This window comes from Momordica charantia (assembly GCF_013281855.1).
Source record: "Momordica charantia cultivar OHB3-1 chromosome 1 unlocalized genomic scaffold, Mcharantia_2.0 BLBB01000001.1, whole genome shotgun sequence".
NCBI classification, from domain to species: Eukaryota; Viridiplantae; Streptophyta; class Magnoliopsida; order Cucurbitales; family Cucurbitaceae; genus Momordica; species Momordica charantia.
The window spans coordinates 16,498,947-16,518,551 of NW_028275157.1; the positions used below are offsets into that span (position 1 = coordinate 16,498,947).

Below are 19,605 nucleotides of genomic sequence, written 5' to 3' on the forward strand. Positions count from 1 at the left end.
TATATAAATATCTTTTTAGCTTATTCAAATAAGTAGGGAGTGTTATTGAAAATATAAATATTTGTTACAATTTTTTTAATAATTTTTCAAAATTATCCGTTGATATTGATATTTTCATGAAATTAAGATATCAACATTTCTATGCATATGGACATATTTAAATCTTGGTTTAATCTTCTGTCTAAGATTTAATATTGTAGGAGTCTTTTGGCAACCAAATGTAAAAGGATTAGACAATTGTCTTGTGAGACTAGTCGATGTGTGTATAAACTAGACCCGAATACTCATGGATATAAAAACAAAAAATAAAAAATCTTAGTTTTATCCCTGATATAGGAAGTATAATTTTTTTTTAGTTCAATAATGTGGGTGAACCAGTAAGACTTCGAACTTCCAACCATTAAAAAAATATTATAATGTCTTTATTAGTTCAACCATACTCATATTTAAGGAGTTTTTTTTTATTATCTGGGAGTCGACGGACAATCCTTTGGCCTTTATGTCCTATACCTGGAGTATCCACACTGTCCACATATTCATATATATGCAGGGATCATTGTTTGGGTTTGATGGAATTGCACTCCAACTTAGGGACTTTGTTAAAGTTTTTAAATTAAATAAATAGATGCAAGCAAAAAATATTTGTGAATTAACCTAACTTAACTGACATATATCTACTGGAAGGACCATCCCTATATACTGTATTCAAAAGAATTGTGAATTAAATTTATAATTTAAACGTTCAAATTTAGGAGTAAAAGTCTAAAACAAAAGTTTTTAAAATGGAAAACTAATACATGGTAAAATTTTGAGGCTAATCCCCGTGAACCTGCGGCTGATAAGAGGAGGATTTGGAGTTCATATGGCATGCAAGCACTTGCCAGTGCGGCCATGCCGCCATATATCCGCCGATTCTCTTGCTTCTGTATCGCTACTAGCCACGGCCGCACCACCAAGCCAAATTCCAATGCTTCTCTCTACGCAATTTCCGATCTCCTCAAGTTCTGCAAGACCCCCATTGACCTCAAGCAAGTCCATGCCCGTATCGTCCAGAAAGGACTCGAGCAAGATCATTTCCTCGTGACCCAATTCATTTCATCGTCCAATTCATTTGCCAACATCTTCTATTCCACATCCGTCTTTGATCGTGTTGTCTCACCCAGTACCTTTCTTTGGAACTCTCTTGTCCGTGGATACTGTAAGAAGTTGCATTTTGTTGATACGATTTCGCTATTTGTGCGTATGAAAAGGGAGGACGGCGTTCCTGATCGGTATACGTTCCCTTCGCTTCTCAAGGCGTGCGCGAGTGAGGGGAAGGTGATTGAAGGGATGGTCCTTCACGGATCCATCTTGAGATGTGGGGTTGATGGGGATTTATATGTGACGACGAGTTTAGTGAACGTGTATGGGAAGGGTGGGTTAGTCGACTGTGCTCGTAAGGTGTTTGATGGGATGTCGCAGAAGAATGTGGTTTCTTGGACGGCTATGATTGTTGGGTATTCGAATATTGGGAATTTGGTGGAGGCAAAGAAGCTTTTCGATTCGATGCCGGAGAGAAATGTGGCGTCGTGGAATGCACTCATAGGAGGGTGCATGAAAATGGGTGATCTAAAGAGCGCTGAGAAGGTATTCGATGAAATGCCAGAAAAGAATGTTGTATCTTTCACAACAATGATCGATGGGTATGCTAAAGCCGGCGACATGGTTTCTGCCAGGAAATTATTTCAACAAGCTCCTGAGAGAGATATCGTCGCATGGTCGGCTTTGATATCTGGGTATACACAAAATGGACATCCAAATGAGGCAGTCGAGACATTTCTCGAAATGGGTTTAAGGAATGTGAAACCTGATGAGTTTGTATTGGCAAGCTTGATGTCAGCTTGTTCCCAAGTGGGTAATTTGGATTTAGCTAAATGGGTTGATTCATATGCTACCAAGTTATTGATTGATCTTCGTGGAGCTCACGTTAGGGCAGCTCTTATAGACATGAACGCCAAGTGTGGAAACATGGAGAGAGCCATGAATCTGTTTGATGAAATGCCTAAAAGAGATCTAATTTCCTATTGTTCTATAATGCAAGGGTTGTCGATCCACGGGCGTGGGGATCAAGCTGTGTCACTCTTCGAGAGGATGCTGGATGAAGGTCTAACTCCCGATGAAGTAGCCTTCACAGTCATCTTGACAGCTTGTAGCCGTGCTGGGTTCGTGGATGAAGGTTGGCATTACTTTGAATTCATGAGGAGTAAATACTCCATGATTCCCTCTCCTGATCACTATGCATGTATTGTTGATCTTCTTAGTCGATCTGGGAGACTAAAAGCAGCTTACGAGCTTATAAAATCCGTGCCTGTTCAATCCCATGCTGGTGCATGGGGTGCACTGCTAGGGGCCTGCAAATTATATTGCAATTCTGAGCTTGCAGAAGTGGTCGCTTCTCGACTTATTGAGCTTGAGCCTCAAAATGCTGGCAACTATGTGCTGTTATCAAATATCTATGCTGCAGCAGAAAGGTGGTTGGATGTGTCTGTCGTAAGAAACCAAATGAATGAGAGAGGGGTTAGAAAAATACCTGGTTGCAGTTGGATTTAATTCATGGCGTTCTGTATATGGTATCGGCAACTTTATCTGCTCCAGCATTGATCTCACTCGGTTCAACATCTTGATTCTTTAGACTATTATTTCTATACTGGAATTCAGCAGTGATAAGGTTAACTCACCTTACTGTCTTTGCCACACTTTTGGCACTTTTGGTTTTTAGTGGTGAAATACTCTTCAATTTTTAGGAAATATTTTTGGTCGTTTTAGTCGTATGTGGTGAAATATGCTGCCAGGAAAAGTGGGATGGATTTTGGTTATTTTTAATGCACTTTTTAAAAATATGGTAAAGGGTAATGGAAATTTCACAAGAATCGATAAAAGAATGTTATTTTTGCTCAAAGTACCCACCAAAAATAAATGGAGAGACGATTTTGGATAATCGTGCACTTTACCAAGAAACTGTTAATTAAAAATCCTCTCTCTAGACTATACATTGTCTGTCTAAGAAATTATTTGCCTCAAATCTTGAAATATTTTCGAACCGACCCCTTTCTATGATTTCTTTGTTTTTTTTTTTAAAACAACCTTAGATGTGTGGAAAGCCCAAAAAACAGGGTGCTTAAGATTTCTTCATTGTGTTCAGTTTTATGTTTTGGTTGCTGCAAAGCATGTTACAGAGAAAATGTCCTCTCCTTGTAAGAGCTCTCTAAATTTTCAGGGGTAGTAATGAAGTGCAATTCTATTTATTAATTTGTGAAATATGTGCATCTTACTTTTGGCATGCTTTGTTCCTCAAATATTATTTTTCTTACAGAACCGAAATTGAAGTTAATCACTGAAAACTGAATTATGTTCCAAGTATGACATGGCCACAGCAGCATGAAGTGCTGCTCCTATGGGAAGGGCTTCCTCATCAAGGACAAAGTGTGGTGAGTGCAATGGCCGGTTTGATCTCAGAGTATCATTCCTTACCCCAATCCCAAATATGGTAGCTGCAATCCTCTGGGAGAAGAAACCAAAATCTTCAGCTCCCATGGTCCATGGAAGGAGTTGCACATTGGACTCTCCAAGTAAGCTATTTCCTACCATATTTGCATGTTCAAATAATGCTACATTGTTAACCATTACTGGTGTATCCTCCATAAACTTCACTGCAGCATGACAATGGTGCACTGCTGCTTGTGTATTGATGACCTGTTCAGGAGGAATTAAGTTCTGCCCAGTTTCAAAAGTAATAAGGAAATTTGTTAAGTTCATCAACTGTATGCCATACCTCTCTGATCCTTTCCTTAAGGTAAGAGAAACCCTCAGGAGACAAGCTCCTAAAAGTTCCCCCGACTTTCACGGTCTCGGGAACTATGTTTTCTGCCTGCCCTCCCTCCACAAATGCAATTGTCACCACCTACATTGCTGAGTATTAGTCAACTACGATCATGTTTATGAGTTGCTTGGCTATGCATCACCCTCCAGTTCAACAAGTGAACCGATGACCATTTTGAGCTGTTGTTTGGACTAGATGTTGAATCTTTTTGAGTAGTTAATAATTTATCTGATGTTATTCTGTTCTTATAGTATATAACACTATGGAGATCATTTAGAGGGCGCGAAACTTACTCCTGCCTCAAGAGGATCTGTCTCACGGGATACAATTTGTTGAAGAGCCTGAATTATGAAAGCTGTTGCCAGAACTGGGTCCTTCGTCATATGTGGGATTGCAGCATGTCCACCCTTTCCTCGGATCAAGGCTGAAAAGTGTCCAGCTCCAGCACATACCGGACCGGGCCTAGAGGCTATGACACCGGTTGGTAAGGAGGGCAGAACATGCAATGCAAAGATTCCATCTATACCATCAAGAGCTTCATCTTTTAGCATTTTATAAGCTCCATTACACTCTTCTCCAGGCTGGAAAACTAGCTTCACAGTTCCCTTCAAATAACAACATATTCAGACAATCCTGGTCAGTCTCCTTCCCAATTAACTGAATCAAACAAACAGATTTACAATTATAAAGTCCGAAAATGTTTACCTTAAGTTTGTCTCTTTTACTCTGTAGTAACCTTGCTGCTCCTAATAGCATAGCAACATGTGAATCATGGCCACAGGCATGCATTTTACCTTCTACCTTGCTTTTGAATTCCCATTCTACCAATTCCTTCAAAATTATATGAAGAGAATAAACTTTATATTAAGCTTGGAGAATCTGAAACTGCTGACTCATTGTACTCAATTCCCTGACGTGATCCTCGCCATTGACAACAACAATTAGAAAGGTTGAATTTCAATTTTGTAGGAAGGAGAAGAACACAGAAATTTAGTTGGAGTACCTTGATATGCCTTTCTGGTATGAAAAATTATTTCAGTTTTAGAAGCAAGAGAGAGAATTGATTTGACCCACCTGATAATCATTTTGTTTTCGTTTTCAAACTGTTTTATAATATAACCATCCTGTTTTGTTTTTTAAGAACGTAAAACAAGATGGTTGTAAAATTAGTCTAGTCCTTATCTGAAGTGAATTGGATTGCACTCAAAATATGGAATTGGAAAGACATGCTTTGTATTTATCATGCTTTATATAGCTTAGAAAAAATATAGCAAATAATCTCCATGCATGACTTTTTTTAACTTCATGTCTGATAGAAGAAGCAGCAGAAGAAGAGAGGACCTGCAAAGGAAGGGCATCCATGTCAGCTCTGAGAGCAAAAACAGGTCTGGAAGAAGAAAGCGAAGCCGCCCCTTTAATGGAAGCCACCACTCCAGTCTCTGCCACAGGCCACTGGTAACTGATTCCGAGCGAGTCGAGCTCAGACCTCACGAGTTGACTCGTTCTGTACTCCTCAAATCCCAGCTCCGGATACTCATGGATTCTCCTCCTAACTCCCTTTATCCACTCCATGAACTCCCCTTCCCTCGCCGACCCCAATAAGTTCCGGGTCAGTGAGTGGAGCTCCGACCCATCTCCGCCGCGCGCCGCCGCCGCCGCCGATCGGCTCAAGGCCATCCCCAGGAACACCATCCAACAAAACAACGTGGAGCAGCTGTCCATGGCGGCTGTCATCTCAAAAACAAACTCTGTGATTCAATATTTATATATTTGAAAATCTTGAGTGGCTATAGGTGCTTTGTCAGCATCGATGAAATGAAGGGTAGTTGACAACGAAATTGGGCTTGTGGGAAACTGTAAATATGAGAATAATGTCCATTCCCATTTCCTATTTTTATCCAATTCAAGAAAATTTATTCACTTTTCAAACGTACTTGATTGAATCCATTCTCCAAAAGTTGAATCACGGGACGATGTCTTATTCCTACATAAATCCTAGTTTTCCCTCGGTAACTTTGCACACTTTTTTTCTCTTTTCAATTGGATGTGGAAAATATTTTAGTTACAAGTTTGTTTATTTTTTTTCCCTGTAGTTTAAAAAGTTTATAATAAGTTTTCTGATTGATTTTAATAAGCTGTGGGTCATTATGGTTAATTTCTTCCGTTTTAACTTTTAACACTAAGAATTTCATGATTATTTCATTTTGGACTTAAAAGAATGGTTACTATTTTGGTTCTTAAATTTTTGTGTTTGTTCTATTTTAGTTTTGAATTGAAAATTTTGACTATTTTGATCATACTTTTGTTTTGCTCAATCCTCTGAGTAAGTATTGAGTGGATATTTGGTGATAAAATAATATATTGATTTTTTTTAAAACAATTGAGCTACTAAAATAAAAATTTTTAAAGTTTAAAGACCCACACAAATATACTAATCTAAAAAAATTTCATGACCAAAACAGCAGTTGAAACCTATTTTCTAATTTAGCTTCATATCTAATGATATTTATAAGTATAATTTCTTTGACTTTATGATATATTTACTCCTTCAAACCTATATTTATTAGTATTTCATTATGACTCTCTCTATTTTGGCCCTACACATTGAATTTTCAAAAATTGAAAGTCTCATTTATAAACTTATTGTTCTAGGGTATGCTGTAATGAGTGAGAATAAGCCCAAATCTCACCCACCATATCAACATAATTGAATCACCAACATTTTTGGTGTCCAAGCATTTGGTGTTGGTGCATGCCCCAACCATCCTTTATTCCCACCACCAACTTCCACATGGTGGGTTAAACTCGTTGAATCAATTACTTTTTTTAGGTCGGAGTCTAATCTCCCATCTTTATCATGGTCGTACTAAATAATAATGGTACGTGGTTTTATATCATATTCTCGAGTGAGAAGTAAACATGAACATAGTTTAGTACATAAGACATCTATACATTTTCTTAAAGTCAAAAGTTCAAATCTACGTCTTCATATTTGTTGAACTAAATAAAAAAAATAGAAGTGAAGATAATAAAAAATAGTGAAATTACAAGTTTGGTCTTTGAATTTTCAAGATAGTGAATAATAGGCCTCTTTATTTTAAAAAATTTCAAACATAAGTTATATCAATTTGGTTCTTATATTATAGAAAATTTCTATAAAGAACCTAAATTTTCGTAGGTTCCATGTTAATTTTATCAGCTTAATATTTTTCTTTGACATGTTGGCTGTACTTTTTAAAGGTTACGTGGTACCGATTTGAACAAGTAGAAATTATTTGTGACATAATAGTTAGACAAATAGAATTAACACATAATAATCTATTAGACACGAAATTAAAAATTTAGAGACCTATTCAAAACTTTTTAAAATGCAAACAAGATACCAGACATAATCTTAAAAGTTCAGTACAAAACTTATAATTAAATGGAAAAAGATTCCTATGAATGTAGAAGTGGTGTAAGAATAAATTTTAAAAGCTAGCCAAAAGCAGCCATTGGTTTAGGGTAGCAGCCCAAATTTGACTTTTGAAATATCAAATTAGTTTCGGTCTTTCAAATTAATTATTAAGAAAGCCGCGGCCGTTGGATCATTCTCCATCGCCACTTCCACCGCCCAATCAAATTCTTTCTACAATTTTCCCACATGGGAAAATGCTTATATTTTATAATTATTTCTACTTTTTTCCCCGTAAGATATTTTATCCACTGGAAGCTTACATCCAAGGTACTCGCACCCGTCTTAAGACTCAAACTTGAGAGACATAAAGTTTTTTTATATTAAATTCAATGGAAAATTTTCGAACTTGAAACTTCTAAGTTGGTAAGACCAAGAGACCCCAAACACTTGTCAACCAGAAAAAGAATTCTTTTATTCAATATAATCTTAAGTTCATTTATGTCAATTTGGCTCAAATAGTTAAAGCATTGTGCATCCGTATGGTTAATAGTAAATATGTCAATCTAAACCTAACTTTATAAAATTGGATTAAATTTAATTATCTAATGAAAATGAAGGCCAACCAAACATAAGAAAATTTAGCGAGAAAAATAACATAGAAAAGTTAAATTTAAGGCTTAGTATCAATATTTATATATGGTGTTTATTTAGTTCATTTGAAAAAATTTAATGTCATCTTTATAATTTAATATAATTTTTAATTCTAACAAAGTCTCGGTCGTAGTCGTAAATATTGTTTTGTTAAGTGTATTGCATATCACTTATTAGTTTAATCAAGATTTAATTTAACAATGTAAACTGTATAAACTTATTAAAATCAATTTTAAAAAAGAAAAAAAAAGATCATAAATGAAATTTTATAAATATGATTTTTGTTTTAATAATGGGCGCAGCCGAATTTATGCATTTCGGTGAAAGCACGGAGCTCAATCCGTTGACCGGCAACTTGAGCTCCGGGTAATGCGGGCAAGGGGCAGCTCCAAAAGCGTGTTTGGATTGGAAGCATTAAAACTCACCGTTTCATTATGACACCGAAAAAGATGCTTCTCATCATCTGCCCTATTTACATGTCATCAAAAATTTTCAACCAACCCCCTCAACTCTTCATTAATTACTTTCTAAAGGACACTCCAAAGATTCTTTCCAAAGCAACCGCTGATTTTAAGGCCAACTCAAACATAGTTTAACGGGTTCAAATATTTATCTCTGAAGTCCGACCAATTCTTTTTAAAGTAACAACTGATTTTAAGGTCAACTTAAACATAGTTCAATTGATTTAAACATTTATCTCTGAAATCCGACTAAAAGATCATGAGTTCGAATATTTATCCTAACATGTTGTACTAAAAAAAACTCATCTTAAGATTATGAAACCATTAATCTCTTGTTAGGTTATTTATTTATTTAATTATTCTAAATTAAATTACTAGTTTACTTTCGCAAGTGATATGGATTCCACCCTTTGAAATACTTAGATATCTCGAGGATACTCAGAGGGGAAACATCGAAAGTGCTTTTGATACAAATTTTTTTAGTACAACAAGTAGGGGTGGTGGATTCAAACTTATACCTTTTTGGTCAAAGACATGTGCTAATTACCATTGAGCTAAACTCACTATTGGACGAGAAATTCAATAAGAGAAAACTCGAATTAATAAACTTGTATTTGTATTTATGTATGTGGGTGTTACAATCTCTAATGTATAATCCTCTAATTAATTCTCTCAAATGTAAACTTTAATTCAAGGGCTTGTGAGCTTGTTTTTGAATCAATGGTTGATGCCTCCAGCTTCTTGTTTGTCGAAGGATATTTGAAGTCTTTGGCTTTGAGCTTGTTGAAGACTTTGACTTGTTAATCAAGTTCTTTGGCTTGTAGCTTGATGAAGACTTTGTGAGGTCTTCGGCTTTGAGCTTATTTGTAACGTCCCAGGCCTAGGATTCAGAATCTGGATTCGGCACCTCATTGCTCCGGCATTCCCCTACGACCTGGCCGCGCCACCGTCAAACTCTGAGCCACTTAGAAGAGCGTAGACTAGACCAACACGAGTCCTCCCAACATGCTTTGTCTTCACTCACATGCTTCCTAGTGAGGTCACACAACCCAAGATTGCCCCAAGCAAAGTACACTTAATCTTGGAATTCTTACGATTGAGCCACCAAAAAGGAAGGTGCACCTTGTTTTCTTTAAATGTGTCTAAAATGTCCATTAATTTTAAATTTTATGTCTAGTAAGTTTGTTATTTCAATTTTTTTTTTAGTTTTAATTTCAATTTTGAATCTATATCTGACCTAATTTATATATATTTTTAACATATGGACCTATTAGATGCACTACTAATTTTGTGTATAATAGTATCATGACCTTTAAATTTTGTATTTAATAAGTCCATAAATTTTAAGAAATGTCTACTAAGTAAGAGAGTTATTAAACACAAATTAAAAGTTAGAGCGACGGTCACAATCGCACTTTAACAGGACTCAAAAAGCGATTGTGCGTCACTTGCTTCTGCCCACGAGCAAGTCAGCTAACAAGAAATCGGATAGTCAGGTTTTAGAAAACATTTGAAAACATTTTGGAAAACTTGTTGTATAGCTTGAATGCAAGATAATAGATTAGTGGTAAGACAAGAATACAACACAAGGTAGGGGTACACGATTTATTAGATACTTTTTATATAGTCTAGTGGTTTATTAGATTTTTAAGAATTTAGGCCCCATTCGATAATCATTTTTATTTTTTTAAAACAAAAATCATACATGTTTGATAATCGTTTTTTGTTTTTTTATAGAAAAAAAAAGGAAAACGACAGAAGTGACCCCAATTTTTGTGCAACTTTTCAAAAAACAAGTTTTCTATCTATTTGCTTATGTCAGCAAGAACGCGAAAAGACATCATTTTCCCCTCCAATAAATTTATTCTCATTCTTTGGAAAATAAAAAAATCAATTTTTAGTGGTATCACCTAGAGCAAGAGTGGAGATATCACCTAGAGCGAGATTAGTCATATAATACAACACTTTTTCTCCATGTTTCTCGCTCTTGCTCTCCGCTCTCCCACTTTCTCTTGTTCTCTTACCCTCTATATCTTACCTTGATTAAAGAAAAATCAAGGTAAGAAATTTTCTCTCTCATCCACAACAGTTAAGAGCAGATTTGAGCGAGATGGATATAAGCGTGGATTTGCTAGGTCCATTCGTGGAGGGAACTCATAGATTTTGAGCATGTTGGTTGTTGGTGAAGACGCCACTACATAGAACCGCCACAAGGACTGTCGCTCATCACCTACAAAACTAGAATTTTGGGAAGAAGAGGATTTGAGGAAGTGATTTTGAAAAAGAGAGAGGGAGGGAAGAGGGAGAGAAACAAAAAGAAAATAATAATTATAGGAAAGAGAGGAATGAGAGAGAGGAAGAAAGTGTGATTTGAATAAAGATAAAATAAATCATTTCACATCAAATATGACATCGACAAAATGATAAAAAACTTATATTTTGAAAAGTTGGGGAAAAACTATTGGCTCTAAAAGAGGTCATTCATGCCTATTTCTCAAATAGATTATCAAACATGTTTGATAATTGCTTTTGATCTTATGTTTTGCTAAAATTTGAGAGAGAGAAAAAAATTCTATGTTTAGAGAGATAGGATAAAATGAAATTTGATGATTTTCGAACAAGTAATTTAACATGTAATAAATATTGAACAAAAATAACCTACAAAAATCATTTCTTACACTTATTTGTGGGTGAAAATAGTAGATTCCTTTTTTCTTAGACTCCCAGAAAAATTGCTCAATGTAAATCTTATCCTATTGTCTTCCAATTTCTCTTCCAATTTCGACTATGGACGTGAAATAATGGCTATTATCGACCTCTCCATAAAATACTAAAAGTATGCAAACATATTTTCTTCTTTAGGCTAAAAAATAACATAGACTTAGAAAGCAGACAATTAATCAAATTCAAAGTGAGACTAGCTCAACTCGGATATCGAATCAAAAGGGAAGGCAAAGCTTGTATAGCGGTGGAATGCAATAAATACTTATTTTTAATTCTCTAATTTTTTTTCTTTTTTGACAAATAATTCTCTCTTATATTCAAATTATATAGAATTGCATTGTTCCAAACATTCAAATAACTCCTCCTCGAATGCATGATTTACTCTTTACTTTTAGCATAGTTTCAATGTGAATTTCCATTTCTCGAACTCCAAAAATAAAAAGTGATCAGGGCTTTAATAACCGTTGGATGAAAGTTTTCTGATAACAGCGGCGGAGAAGGAGAGGTTGGCGGTGCTGTACCCTCCGTCCACCACAAGATTATGCCCGCTTATGACCCTGGATTCGTCGCTACACAAGTAGAGCGCCGCCTCCGCCACATCCTCCGCCGTCGGCACCGCCCCTTTCAAGATCGCCGTCGACCGGATCACCTCCTCCAACGCCTCCTCCGTGAATCCCAACGCATTTCTCAGTAACGGCGTCGCAATGGCGCCCGGAGATACCGAATTAACCCTAATCCCAAATTCCCCCAATTCGACGCACAAATTCCTCATCAATCCCACCACCGCGTTCTTCGACATCGCGTACGCGTGCGGCGATTCCCCGCTATTCACCGACGCAACACTCGCCGTGAACAGAATCACGCCTCTCCTCTTCGGAATCATAACCCTAGCCGCGTGTTTCGCCCCTAAAAATCCGCCGTAAACATTCACCTCGAAAACCTTCTTGAAATTCTCCCCCTCTGTTCCTAAAATCGTCGGATCCATTTCGCCGGTGATTCCGGCGTTGTTGTACATTATGTCCAGCTTCCCGTACTTGGCCACCGCGACGTCGACGGCGTTCTTCACATCGGAATCGCTCGTCACATCGCAGTGGACATACGAAACGGTTTTCTCCGGGCCGAGTTCTTGACAGAGTGACCGGCCGAGCTCATCTTGGACGTCGGCGACGATCACCTTGGCGCCGTGCCGGACGAATAATCTGGCGGTGCTCTCCCCGAATCCACTAGCGCCGCCGGTAATTATGGCCACTTTACCTTCCAACCTGCAAAATTAGAAGCAGCGTTCATCGAGAATTTTGCAACACTGAAACAGAGCTTCGATTTTCGTTTTTGTTTCCGAATATTGTGGAAGGAAATTGAAAGGATTGAACAGAACTCACCTTTTAGCAGACGACGATTCGTCCATATCTCTGAACAAATTTTTTCTCGCGATTTGAATCGGAATCTGTGGACTTTCTGGATTCGTCGATGCGTATTTATAGATGAACAGAGCATTCTGCATCCTTTTGTCTTTTCTATGTAATTATATAATATTATAATTTATAAGTTTCCTTCTTTATTGGTACTGCATGAGAATTGAGAATTATAATAATTTTTTTTTTCAAAATAAAATATCCATTCAATTATTTAAAATATATATATATATATAGTTGTAACCATGGTATTAAATATCTATCCATTTCTATCGACATTTCCCTCTATCTTTGATATACTAGGAGTAAATCGACATTTTGATAATATCAAAAAAAAATCAAGAAAATATTCAAAATTTCAACAAAATCTCACTAATATAAATATAATATTAATATTAATTTCTTTAAATAGTTTTTTACAAATTTTTTATTTTTACCACGTTTCCATCAACATCTTATATTGTTATCAACATTTTATCAATATTTCCATCAACATCTTCATGAAATTGAGACATTGACATTTTTATTGACATCGACGTTTAAAACCTAACTGCTACATACTAACTTACAAATGGCTAGACACACTTGAGCAATAGTTTAAATTGATATTCAATTTTCAAATCTACCGTAAAAACACATATTTGAAAACACTGAAAATAAATAATATAATCCCTTGTTTATAGATTTATATTTTTTGATCACCAGCTAAAATGCACTCTTAATTCCTAGAAACAAATTTATATAAAGAACGTGGATTCTCGAGTATCTCTTTGAAATACTTCTATGTGGTGCATTTTAAATTTAAACCTAATCTCCTTTGAAATTAAAAGCTAGATCTTTAAAAATTCAACTACTACCCAATCAATCATTTATCAAAATAAATGCCCTTTGACAAGAGAGCAAGTTGGGCATGTGTTTTTTTTTAGTGCGGAAACTTGGTGGGGAAGAGTCAAATTTATGAGAATATGTTGAAATTAATGTTCAAAGAAGCATATCCATTCCATGACTGTCTAATAGAGAAGGAACAAATTAATGTAAAATTCTTGGTTGCCTATTTTATTGCATTATTTTTAGTACATCCAATCTTGTTCTTGAATTTAAAAAACAAAAATGAAAATAATGGTATTAGACGTAGAGATTTAAAATAACATAAAATTGTAGTGGGTGACTGTTTTTTTAAAGTATTTTAAGAAATGTGTTTTAGAATATATATTCTACTAAAGAGTGGATTTTGATTTAGTATATCAAAATTAATGCCTAATGTGATAAAATATTATCGATCTAAAAAAATATAGTGAGTTTTTTTATTTGAAATAGTTAAAGATATCGTAACAATTTCTAACTTGATGAAAATAAAAGTGAGCCAAGTGAAATATTTATAAGTGATAAATATGGTTGTGGAATATGATTTGAGAAACATTTTTCTATTGGGAGACTGAAACCAAAAAACATAAGAAAGATTCTAACTAATAAATTTGAGAATGAGATGTTTTCGTCTCTCCTCTTATTTTTACGTGGGTGATATTCTGCTTTTCCGATATTCGAGTATTTACTCGTTGTATAGGTTGGTGAGTAAGATTTATGTTCGTTGTAGTTATCATAATTAGGTTCTTTACATTTGGATAACACCCTAAAATTCTTGTGCTGGATGGTACCCAAGATCACAACAGGATAATTAATAATTGAAGTTTTTCAAAGTATTTTAAGTGTGTTTGTCATGCTTTCATCTTGGGAGACTAAGAACTAGTTACCATCAAATTGGTATTAAAAAAAGTGATATATTGCACTATATATGTATTTTTTTTTTTTTTGGGTAAAATATACATAATAATCCCTGAAAAGCATTTCTTAATTTATCCTTTCTTTTTATCTTTTAAATTTTTTAATTTTTTTCCTGTTATGTATTAAAATTTTCAATTAGATTCTTCCTTAAAAAATTTTGTTAGCAAAAATAGATGAATAATTGAATTATAGTTTTATTAACATATTTGGATACATATACATATTACTCATATGAAATTAAACTTGTCCATCAATAAAATTTGATTCATTCATAAAAGAAAAAAAAATAATTTCTCCTTAGTGGCATGTCAAATTAATATGTTCACGTGCAGTAATATTCAATGAAGCAACAATTTAATGTCATATTAACTTTTTGTCAACAAATTTTTTATGGAATGATTACCCAATTGCGATTTTTTTTTTAATATTGAAAACCAAACTAAGAACTAGCTGCTTTATAACTAAAAAGAAAAGTGAGAAAAAGTTTTTTCCTATTACTATTATTATTTTTTGTCAACATGTGTGAACATGTTGCTTGTTGCATGTACTTCTCCATTTCTACCGTTTTAACATAGATCATTTTAAAAGATGGTAAACAACTTTTAAGTTTTTAATGATGGGCAACGTAAAAATAAAAAAATCCCTATTAATTTTTAGTTGAGAAATTACTCTCCTAAAATGATTTGAAAATTACTCTCCTACCTATATTTTTCTCTACCACATAATTCAAATATTTTTAAAGTCTTACCTAAAAAATCTGAAAAAAGTATATTCATTAAACAATAAAATCATTATCGAAAATGATACTAAAAATCTTAAAGAATATATAATAAACGTCAATAAACAAAATATAATTAGAAACACAAATACTAAGAATGTAGTTAGAAATAGAAATACTAAGGCCCAAAACAAATAGATATGAATACGGCGAACACGATAAACAAATAACAAATATGGCGAACGGAGTAACAAATACGACGAATAGAGGAATAAATACGGTGAATAGAGGAACAAATACGGTAAACGGTGAATAAAATATAAAAAACACTCTACCTACACAATCCGTAGAAACTTAACATATAGATCTCTCCCCTCCGCCGCCTGCCGCCCCACTTGCAACAAGTTCTATCACCCACCACGTTGCCCTAGTTGTTCACTCGCCTAACAAGATCTTCTTTCTTCCTTGTTGGATTCCTGCTGTCTCCCTTTCTCCCCTCTCCTCAACTCCGATCGTCTCCTTCCATGATCTTCAGTGTGATGTCTCCTGGTGAGTTCTATCAAACAATAGTGGTAGAAAAAAAAACTAGAATCAAGGAGTGAAGTTAGGATATTTGATTTTAAAAGTAATAACCAAATAAAAAGGGTAGAAAGGTAAAAATCAAACTCGCAAAATAGTTAGAAAGATAGAATGAACAATTTTCATTATCAAATATCATTTGGCCAATTTTCAAAATCGAAGGATAAATAAGAACCCCTATTGTAAATTCTCTGAGTTTCTAAAATTAATGATAATTCACTAATTTTTTTGGGCCGCTAGAATGATACACTTCTTGGGCTTAAGCAAGAAATCAGGCATGATGGCCGCAATATGTGGGCTTATGGATGGGCCATTCGTGTGGTCATTTCAAGTAGGCTTCTCCTTCAATATTGGTCTTAAGCCCTAAGAATGTGGCTTTTGGATGCTTGCAAATTTTCTCCGATTGAGGCAAAATATTGCAAATATATGTATAGTAGCTAAAATGATAATTATAAATCTTTTCAAAAAAAAAAAAAAAGAAGAAGAAAGATAATTATAAATATTTATCTAATTAATCATCATTCTGAGCAAAATTCAGTAGATAAAGCACACATTGTCGTAACAAAGATTAATGATCTGGACTCTATATTTCTGAATCAGAAAAATTAATATGTAATTCATATTTTAAAATATGTTCTATTTGTAATTACTTTTTCAAAATATTAAAAAATTATTTCAAGTCTTACTATTTTGTATGAAAATTAAATGTCGAGATCTGAAGTACACATGGCCAATACATAGAATAATTGAAAAAGAAGAAAAGAAAAGTGGACGCAAATATTTATTGTGAGAAGTTTACTGATTTAATAATTCAAAGCAAAAATGGGTAAGGAATTATTTTTAAAACATAATCATAAAATTAACTAAAAGACAACCATCCTTATCGTTCAAGCTATTGAAAAGAAAAGTAAAAAGATTAGCATAATCAAGTCAGTTTGGTTGGTCGAATTCGATTTTCTAAAATATAAAAATAATAAAATATGTTTGATAGTGAAATTGATCAAGCTCGAAATCTGAGAAGCTTGAAGAGATGAACCGAAATTCAGAGTACCTTACATGGGATACGGTGATCTTTACTTATAGAGATGAACTCCCAACAAGGCTTCCAACAATATTCCAATGACTCTCCGACATTCTAAAAATACGGCGTATTGTCAAAAAACATCCTCGTTGCTTTGCGTCTGTGGGTGTTTTTCAAGATTGGCTCATATTTGGTGTAGGTCGATCAATAAGTAATATGTAGTTCAGCTTGATTCTTTTTGTTGAATTGTCAAAACTTGTACCAAATCGGAAAGGTGTAATTCAGTCTTATTATTATTCCTTAGAAGGTTACCAGTGAGGTTGACATGTGGTAGGCGAGAGATGGCCTTCAACAAAATAGTTAGTTGGTTTGATTGGTATAAAATAAAGATATATATTCCTAACTTAATTTTGATGTGAATGTAAAAATAATTCAAATAACACAGTTATGGAAAGTATAGTAATAATGATACAAAATGTAATGACAAAAATAGACCAATTTTATAAAAACTTACAACTTGCGATAAAACAAATATTGATGTAAATATTAATGGTGGAGACTGAAGAGACATAATTTTTAATTTCGAAAAGTGAAAAGAATAATATGAAACAATAATTGTTTAAATATTACGGCTGATAAATCATAATATTTTTCAGTCGAAATTGAAAAAGAACAGCAAAAATAATAAATTTGGGATATCCTCTCAGGCAAAAACAAAAACAATTAATTATGAACTGCCCGCCCTCTGCATAAATTTCGAACAATAAACAAATAATAAGGCATTCTTCAAGACAAATTGAGAGGCCTTTTTTTTAACATCATTATTTTGTAAATACATTTATTTTGATACTTATTTTTTTAACATTTCAGTTTTTACTTGTTAAAATTAAAATCCCAGGTGTCAATAATAATAAAAATGCAAAATTATTATATTTTACCACTAAGAGCTATTTCAATGGTTGTTTTATGATATATTTAAAGAAATATTGCGTAACTAGCTCTCGAACTATACTCAACGTAAACTTAACTCAACTGGTCATGGTACCTATCTCCAACTAAAAGGTCATGAGTTAAAACCCTGAACTACGATATTGTTATTCTCATACACTCTACACTTTTCAATTCGATCGATCTTCACAAATTAACAAAAACTTGCTATCAAAATAATTTTTCTAACAATCGAATGGACACCGTGTCAATTATTCAAAAACAGTAAAAAAATAGAAATATTTTTTTATATCAACAAATAAATTTTTTTAGTCAACATCACGTGGGAAACTTCCAACATTTTGGTCAATGATAAATATGTCTTAATTAGTTAAGATAGGTTCTTCAAATCCATTATATATATTTTTTTATTATAATTCTAATGTTTTGATACCTATCCTCATTCCCATTAATAAGTATAACAAGCACAAAAAGAAATGGAAATGTTTGGTGAAGATATTGTGTTGAAAGGTAAAAAAAATAAAAAAAATAAAAAGCATTGAATGGGGATGAGAGGCATAGTATGTCAGGGGGAAGTACAAACATATATTTTACAAAGAGTTGCCAATGCCATCTTCTCACATCCCCACCCAACAAACAAACACCTTTTACTGTAAACATAGCCCGTTTGAATCGAGATGAGAATCAATCTTAATGAGAATATTCTATTAATGTTGTTTAATAAAATTCTTTGGAAATCGAAATATGTATGACATAATCACCCTAGATGGCTCATTGGTCTAAAAAATTTATGGTTAATTAAAAAGATATTTACTAGAATACTCTTCTCTTATTTATAATTTATAATAAAACTATGTCAACTAAATGTGCGGAACATAAATGGTAAGAAAGGGTAAAATTTTAAAATAATTTATTAAAGAGATAAATTTAATAAATTATTAATTTAAATTATTTTAATAAATTTTTAAATAATCTTTCACATTCAGATGTTTGGGTTTGTAAGGCGAAAAGCAAATTCAATATGCCATTTAATATATCATGCACCTCCTCCCACTTTTATTATTATTACTGTTTTCCTTTATTTTTATCTAAAAACCAAAATTCACTGAGAGTAAAATTTAATTAATATTGATTTGTGAGATAATAATGTTAATTAGCTCGAACATTTTATTATTGAGTTCGAACGTTTTTTCTTCTTCTTTTTAACTTTTTTAATTTCGTGGTTAACTAACCACAAGTGTTTTCTTTGTTAGGTCTCTAAATGCCTAATATGAATTGATTTTTAAGTGAGTTTTTAGCTGGTTTTGAGAATATATTAATCTTACCGCTTATTTAAATTTGTTGTCTAATTAAATGAAATTGAAAAAAAAAAAGATTGGGATGGAATAGATGGATAAAAAATTGAATTTTTCCTCGAAAAGAAAATTTTTATTGCAACTACCAACAAAATAAATTCTTTTACTTATTAATTGAGGTGTTTGTTTTTTGTCCATTAATCTAAATACGTACGTAAACGTAAATTTTATTGCAGGTCAAAAGCCACACTCAGATGAAATAATAAAATATAATTTAGGTTAAAAAAATACTTTCGTCACATACTTTTATTATTGGAGTAATGCAATTGGTATTTGAACTTTAGTCTGTAACAATTTAGTTTCTGAAATTTTGGAAGGAAATAATTTAGTCGTCATAATTTAAAATTTGTGACGATTTAATATATCTACCGTAAAAAATTCCATAAAAATTAACTGTAGATTTTTATTATGTAACAGTTTAAGTTAGCTTATAAGCACCTCATCATTTTATCAATTTACACATATAAGACACTCTATTAAATATTTTTCACTATAAGACTAAAACGTTACAAATTTTAAACTACAAGAATTAAATGTTATATATTAAAGTTCAAGAGACTAAATTGTCACAAATTTAAAAGTAAGGACTGAAGTTCAGAGATTAAATCGTTATTTCAATGAATGTAGAGGGACTCTAACGGATTTTTAATCAAAAATTTACAAAATTCAAAGAAAATAAATGAATTAAAAGCTAACTT

At 33.4% G+C, this 19,605-nt stretch overlaps 3 protein-coding genes across 5 annotated transcripts; 1 reads left to right on the top strand and 2 right to left on the bottom strand.

Moving 5' to 3' along the window:
- The first annotated feature begins 735 nt into the window (after window positions 1-735).
- Window positions 736-5,779, top strand: LOC111005644 (Pentatricopeptide repeat (PPR-like) superfamily protein). Of its 3 annotated transcripts, none has more exons than XM_088121603.1 (4): window positions 736-2,707; window positions 3,353-3,608; window positions 4,111-4,495; window positions 5,176-5,779. In XM_088121603.1, the coding sequence occupies exon 1, from the start codon at window positions 868-870 to the stop codon at window positions 2,587-2,589; it is 1,722 nt and encodes a 573-aa protein (XP_087977729.1). In that variant the 5' UTR covers window positions 736-867; the 3' UTR covers window positions 2,590-2,707; window positions 3,353-3,608; window positions 4,111-4,495; window positions 5,176-5,779. The 3 variants fall into 3 exon arrangements, with proteins under 3 accessions (XP_087977729.1, XP_087977734.1, XP_022132921.1); XM_088121608.1 differs by having other exon boundaries at window positions 5,179-5,779; XM_022277229.2 differs by lacking the exons at window positions 4,111-4,495; window positions 5,176-5,779 and adding an exon at window positions 3,696-3,722.
- On the bottom strand, window positions 3,260-5,593 carry LOC111005645 (IAA-amino acid hydrolase ILR1-like 3). The gene is made up of 5 exons (XM_022277230.2): window positions 5,201-5,593; window positions 4,565-4,690; window positions 4,153-4,464; window positions 3,812-3,940; window positions 3,260-3,732 (listed from the first exon to the last, which is right to left on the bottom strand). The coding sequence occupies exons 1-5, from the start codon at window positions 5,591-5,593 to the stop codon at window positions 3,367-3,369; spliced, it is 1,326 nt and encodes a 441-aa protein (XP_022132922.1). The 3' UTR covers window positions 3,260-3,366.
- Window positions 5,780-11,342: 5,563 nt separating the features above from the next.
- On the bottom strand, window positions 11,343-12,627 carry LOC111005735 (short chain aldehyde dehydrogenase 1-like). The gene is made up of 2 exons (XM_022277351.2): window positions 12,472-12,627; window positions 11,343-12,354 (listed from the first exon to the last, which is right to left on the bottom strand). The coding sequence occupies exons 1-2, from the start codon at window positions 12,591-12,593 to the stop codon at window positions 11,547-11,549; spliced, it is 930 nt and encodes a 309-aa protein (XP_022133043.1). The 5' UTR covers window positions 12,594-12,627; the 3' UTR covers window positions 11,343-11,546.
- Between the last annotated feature and the right edge of the window lie 6,978 nt (window positions 12,628-19,605).

Coding starts and splice junctions, on each gene's coding strand:
- LOC111005645 (XM_022277230.2), bottom strand. CDS start 5,593: ATGACAGCCGCCATGGACAGCTGCTCCACGTTGTTTTGTTGGATGGTG. Junction 4,691..5,200: donor TGGATGCCCTTCCTTTGCAG/GTCCTCTCTTCT, acceptor ATAATTTTGAAG/GAATTGGTAGAATGGGAATT. Junction 4,465..4,564: donor GTAAAAGAGACAAACTTAAG/GTAAACATTTTC, acceptor TGTTATTTGAAG/GGAACTGTGAAGCTAGTTTT.
- LOC111005735 (XM_022277351.2), bottom strand. CDS start 12,593: ATGCAGAATGCTCTGTTCATCTATAAATACGCATCGACGAATCCAGAA. Junction 12,355..12,471: donor GAATCGTCGTCTGCTAAAAG/GTGAGTTCTGTT, acceptor CTAATTTTGCAG/GTTGGAAGGTAAAGTGGCCA.
- LOC111005644 (XM_088121603.1), top strand. CDS start 868: ATGCAAGCACTTGCCAGTGCGGCCATGCCGCCATATATCCGCCGATTC.